The sequence below is a fragment of the Balaenoptera musculus genome, chromosome 5 (assembly GCF_009873245.2).
Source record: "Balaenoptera musculus isolate JJ_BM4_2016_0621 chromosome 5, mBalMus1.pri.v3, whole genome shotgun sequence".
Lineage (NCBI taxonomy): Eukaryota > Metazoa > Chordata > Mammalia > Artiodactyla > Balaenopteridae > Balaenoptera > Balaenoptera musculus.
Genome location: NC_045789.1, coordinates 104,228,288 through 104,234,287, shown reverse-complemented (window position 1 = coordinate 104,234,287; position 6,000 = coordinate 104,228,288). Strand labels below are relative to the sequence as shown.

Here is a 6,000-nt window from a genome sequence, read left to right as displayed (position 1 = left end):
TTTAATTCCAAGTGACTTTTCTGCTTTGGGTGAGTGCAGGCATGCTGGCTTGTAAAACGAGAGGCTTTCATTCATATTGTATGACATTTCTGCAGGTGAAACCCAAGTCCCCCACTCATAAATAATCCACCTGTTCTTGCCCTCCTCAAAGGATATTTTCCTGCACAATCTGAAGGCACTGCAGCCACCTTGAAATCTCCAGAAAGTCCATGTTGCAGATTCACTTAATTGTATTAAGTCTTGACCCATGAACTATGTCTGGGATGGAGCCGACAGCTAAAGGACGGACTGAAAAAAGTTTCAGCTACGTTGTCAGAGCCCCCAGCAGCGATGGGTTTGATATAATGAATGTTGATGTGAAGATCGACACGTCCTGGATCTTCCAGGATGCAGAGGAGACTGGTGAGGAGCCGGGATGTCTTCCAGAAGAAGCAGCCAGAAGCCCAGATATGGGCACGGGAACACTCAGGAAGCAACTGGAATCCTCAGAACAGAAGCTGTTGGCAGCTGTGGACAAGTACGTGATGTCAGAGTCTGGGCTGAGGAGCAGGTAAATATGCTGTTTGGACCTCTTCTTTGTGTATGTACGAATCCTGGGGCATCCTAATTGTGTCAGGATGGAGTGTTGAATCATTTCTATGACTGAGGATGCAGGCAAAACAATCAGTGTTCCATAACCCGCCACAGCAGTCCCTGGCTCCTCTGTCTTTCCCTTCCTCTGCTCCGTATCGTAGGGGCTGAGCCTATCTCCCAGCCTCCCTTGCTCACTGGCTTCCATCTGGGTCCAGCCAATGGGAGACGCTGAAGGGAGGAGGACGGGCGAAGCCAGGGGATTCTCCCCTTCTCTTCTGCTCTGGGTGACGTCTCTGACTATGGCTGCCATTCAGTCATGCTTTCGGCTTCCTCTGTGGTCCTGCTCCTGGGCCCCAGTATCACCACCTCCTCCCTGTCTATCCCTCCAGCCCCAGGGGCAGAAGTGTCTCCCAGCAGTTGCTAACCTCTGGGTTGCCTGTCATCTCTGTCTGGCCTTTCATCTCTTCCATCATCTTTGTAGCAGATTCCCTATGTTTGTTTGATTCTCGCTGCTGAACCTCCTGGCGTAGGCTCTATTTTCCTGATGGAACCGACATGGTCCAGAGGTGGGGCGTTTGAATCCAGGTCTTTCTCCAAAGCCCATGCTCTGTTTTGATACCTAGGCCAGTAGAATGAGGAGAAACCCAGCATGGAAGTGCAGTACAGTTATGGCTGGGGTCTGACAGGTTTACCAATATGCCAACAGCCAAGTGTCTTAAATTTGTCTGACTTCACCATTTTTTGTGTGTTTTCCTTCATTTTAGTAAGGGCAAGTCAGTAAATGTGTATTTACATGATCTTTACTTTTTCTCCTCTTTGTAAAACTTTTCATGTGAAAAAATTCACATATGAGAAAAATTATTCTGTCACCTTCAGTATCAGTCTATGTGATTGTCCATTCACTCATTCATCCATTTACTCATTCATTCCCTCATTCATTCACTCATTCTACAATGTGCACTTGGCCCTTGGGAATCACATACTGTTTGTTGTATGAGTCTGCTGGGGCTGCCATAACAAAGCACCACAGACTGGGGGGCTTAAACAACAGACATTTATTTTCTCATAGTCCTGGTGGATGGAAGTAAAAGATCAAAGTGTGGACAAGGTTGTTTCCTTTTGAGACCTCTCTCCTTGGCTTGGTGATGTCTGCCTTCTCTCTGTGTCTTCCTGTGGTCTTCCTTCTGTGCATGTCTGCGTCCTAATCTCCTCTTCTTATAAGGACACCAGTCATAGTGGATCAGGGCCCACCCTAATGACCTCATTTTAACTAAATTACTTCTTTAAAAACCCTATCTCCAAATACAGTCACATTCTGAGGTACTAGGGTTAGCTAACTTTAACATATGAATTTGGGAGGACATATTCAGCCCAAAACATGAGTTCTAGGGGTTGAGAGCTGGAAAGGCAGGGCCCCAGCCCTGGAGAGATAGAAGTATAACTCACACAAGGTTGTACATGGCAGTGAAAACCAGAAGGTCACCAGGCCTGGGAAAGATGGGTGGGAAACCCCTGCCAGAGGGGACCTCTCTACGTGAGGGAGAAACAGGCAGCGTGGAGGCACCATGAGTGACAGAGAGGAGGGGCCTCTGTGGCTGGGGCCTGGGGTGAGGACATCCTGGAGGCGGTGTCCTGGACCCGCCTGTGGGGAAATGTGGGCTGTGTCCTCAGTTCTCTGAAGGTGGGATGCACCATCCGGTAGAAGCAGGGCTTCGGGAGGGGAGGCCGGATCTGTGGCAGGGGTTGGGAGAAAAAAGAGTTAAGGCTTACCAAGATCCTGTGGTGCAGGGCACAGTGCTGACCTCCCCCCACAATGCCTCCATCACTGCTCCCTTGACCCCTGTGACACATAGAGTGATATGATCCCCTTTTCCAGATGAGGAAACTGAGGCTCAATGGATGAAATACATTACTCAGTGTCACTGAGAGCTGAAGCCAGGGTCTGAATGCACAACTGTGAATATAGATTTCAGGCTAATTTCACCATGGGTTTGCTCTAAGTAGGGGATAGTAAAAGATTGATAGTGTACATTGGACTTCACTTCAGTTAAAGAGTTAATATTTTAAAGTATTTATTGCAAAACTAATGCAACCACGTTGTTAGAAATTTGAGAACGAGAACCCCACTCCCACCTCCGTAACACTATCATTGCTGCAAATTCATTTACAATCTAAATGCAACGAAATTAATAATAGCTGAACACTTGTTGAGTGTTTACTCTGGGCTAGGCACTATTTACATGCTTGACGCGTATTAACAGACTTAATCCTTAAAAATAAATTACTAAAAATGAAGTAATAGCAATATCCTCAATTTCTAGATGGGGAAATTAAGGTGTTGGCTTAAGTAACTTCTCCGTGGTCACACGCCCGGCTACATGGGGGCGCTGGGACCACCCAGGCAGCCTGCCTGATTTATCCTGGTGGATATTCCCTGATGGAGTCTCCCAGTTCTGTAGCACTCTTTGCAGCTCTACACTGTAATATATATTTTTAAATTTGTCATTAATCAGTGAAAAATGGTACTTCATTGTCTAGTTCCTATTTGTGTGTGTATATGTTTCCTATGGCTGCTAAAACAAATTACTGCAAACGTGCTGCCTTCAAACAACACACATTCATTGCCTTTCAGTTCTGGAGGCAGAAGTCCTAAAGCAGTCTCACTGGGCTACAGTCACGGTGTCCGTAGGCCTGTGCTCTCTCCAGAAGCTGTAGGGGAAACCTGTGTCTGCCTTTTCCAGCATCTATAGCTGCATTCCTTGGCTTCTGGCCCCTCCCCATCTTCAAGCCAGCAGGGTAGCATCTTGCTTCAGTGGTCACATGGCCTCCCCTTCTGCCTCCCTCTCATGAGGACAGTTGTAATTGCGGTTAAGCCCACCCAGATAATCCAGGATAATCTCTCCGTCTCAAGCTCCTTAAGTTAATCACATCTACAGTCTCTTTTGCATCTTAAGGTAACATTCATAAGTTTCGGGGAGCAGGGCGTGGATATATTTGGGGGCTGTTATTCAGCCTGCCACCGTGAAAGTAGTCATTTTCTGCCTAGTTTAAGTATAGGGATAATACCAGAATTCAATATTGTCCCAGATTTAACATTTCAGATTGGTCTCAAAAACTAAAAAGTTAAACTTTTCTTTTCCCATTCAGATATCACCACGTTTTATAGTCAATCAGAAGGCACTCCACCCAAGCCTCTGACTGATTAATGAGCGGCCACTCCTTGGGTTCATTTTGGAAGGAACTTAATTTTAATCTACACAAGAGGGCACCCTCCCTTCTGTCACTCTAGAGACCCTCCCCCAGGGCCTCAAAACTAGAGCAGGAGAGGGGACTCTTGGCCCTATTATTAATAATAGTGACTCACTTTATTTAATCTTCACAACAACCCTCTGAGCAAGGTGCAATTACCTGTTTTACAGATGAAGATACTGAGGGTCATAGTGGTGAATGAGCCCAGTTAAGGCCTCATGGCAGGTAAGTGGCAGAGCCAGGAGGCAAAGCTAAGTCCTCACCCAGGGAAGTAGAGTCTGTCCTGGATGAGCAGGTCACCTGGTGTGGAGCTGGGTAAAGGAGTGAGGTTGTGCAGAGCTTGTCCATGTAGGCTGAGAATGCACTTTCCACGTGCTTCATGGTCTTCTATTATAGAAGTGAGATTGGCACATTGAGGGGACTTGGATACTAGGTACCAGCAGGAGACAGACAAGTGAGTCTATGTGGCTCCTCCACTCCTCATGGGACCAGTAGGCAGATGTTCCTTCCGGCTTCCCTCCATTCACATGTGCTCCTCCTTTCTATGTAGCTGAGGTCAGGGCTCACTTCCAGCCTGGGTATTACTTTGCATATGACACAACTTCAGCACTTCCTGAAGTGCTGAAGACTTCAGGTGGCTTAGCCATCCCTAACTGTTAGGTCATTTCCAACCTCTCACTTTTGTAATCCAGAGATTAATTTTTTAAATCGCAGAAACCTTTTTTCTGCATTTCAGTCATTTCCTTAGAAGAGATTTGCAATAATTTAGCTTAAATGGGAGGCAACAGAGTACAGGGTTAAAGCATGAGTTTGGGAGCCATGCAGCCTGGACTCTATAATGCTCTGTGACCTTGAGCAAGTGGCCCGGCCTCTCTGATCCTGTTTCCTCATGTGCGAAGTAGGGGGAAGGGAATCCACCTGTAAGGATTAATTGAGACAATGCAGATGTATGGTTCAGATGTTTGGTTCAGTCCTTCTTCATTGGTATGACCTGAACTGGGGATTACTGGTTTAGGGATGAGAACACTGTTAAGATTCCCAGTGCCTTATTATTCAAAAGAGGGCTCTGAAGTATTTTAGATTATCTTCAAAAAGATAGGTATGAATGTTTTACAAAATGTCATTTTGTCAGAATATCAAATTGGCCAAATAACAGAAGAAAAAAAGATGATCCTGGTGTCTGTGAAAACCTTAGGCCACGCTTACTGCATCCTGAGTAAGCGCCTTGCTGCTTCAATGCGCAGAATTCAGGAGCTGGAGCTGTTGGAGAGGAAACTCCTCCAGAAGGTGGACCAGTTGAGCGCCCTTGTATTCCAGGAGAGAAGTGCCTCTCTCCGGGCCCAGGAGCAGCTGGAGGTGCTGCAGGGGGAGCTCGCCAGCCAGGTACCGAGTCCCTCCTCCTTCTTTCCAGTACTTATTTCTTGTCCCAGCAGAGTCACCCCATAGGTTTGGACGTGGTAGCAGCTGGCCTTGAACATAGACAGTGGGGCGGAGAGCCTAGCCAGGAGGGGTAAGAGAGGTCCCAATTCTAACAGTGCAAGCAGGGGCCGCTGGACCTGGGCAAGGTCACGTGGCATCCCTGGGCCTCGGCTGCCCCATCTGTAAAACAGGGCTCCCATCCTGTCCTGCCCGCCTCATAGGGCTCTGGCTGGGCTCCACTGGGTGGCATGCAGGGGTTGTGCACTTGCTGGGAGCTCTGGCCAGAGGTTCCTTTCTGTGGACTTGGTGCCTGACATCAGGGGAGCCGGCTCTGGCCTAAGGACAAGGAGAGGACTGATGCGGGGTCTCTGCCCTCAGGAGCTGGCTTGCGGGCAGGGACACAGATGGGAAACAAGTAACTCCAAAGCTGGATGCTGGGAGCCATGGGGAATGTGGTGTGTGGTGGGGAGACAGAGTTGGTGAGGCCAGAGGGCTGCAGGGAGGACAGATCACCAGGGCCCCGGCATGACCCAAATTCTGGAGGCAAGGGGGAGCAGGACTTAGGGGGACCTTAGCAGGAGAGGCTCATAGTCAGAGCTTTTGGGAATATCGCTCTAACTGCATGGGAGAGAGAGGCGGCAGGGGCAGGGGGCAAATTAGAGCGTGATTGGAGAGGGAGTGGGTGGTTAAGAGGATAGGCTCTGGAGGCAGATGCCTGGAGCCAAACCCTGGCTCTGCTACTCATGAGCTGTGTGATCT

General features: G+C 48.3%; 1 protein-coding gene across 1 annotated transcript in view; it reads left to right on the top strand.

The window, feature by feature from the left end:
* Positions 1-263: 263 nt before the first annotated feature.
* Positions 264-6,000, top strand: part of C5H4orf50 (chromosome 5 C4orf50 homolog) — a 49,016-nt gene continuing 43,279 nt past the window's right edge. Inside the window, exons 1-2 of the mRNA XM_036852258.1 lie at positions 264-550; positions 5,067-5,205. Of these exons, the coding sequence (XP_036708153.1) occupies positions 264-550; positions 5,067-5,205 (426 nt within the window). The remainder of the gene's footprint in view (positions 551-5,066; positions 5,206-6,000) is intronic.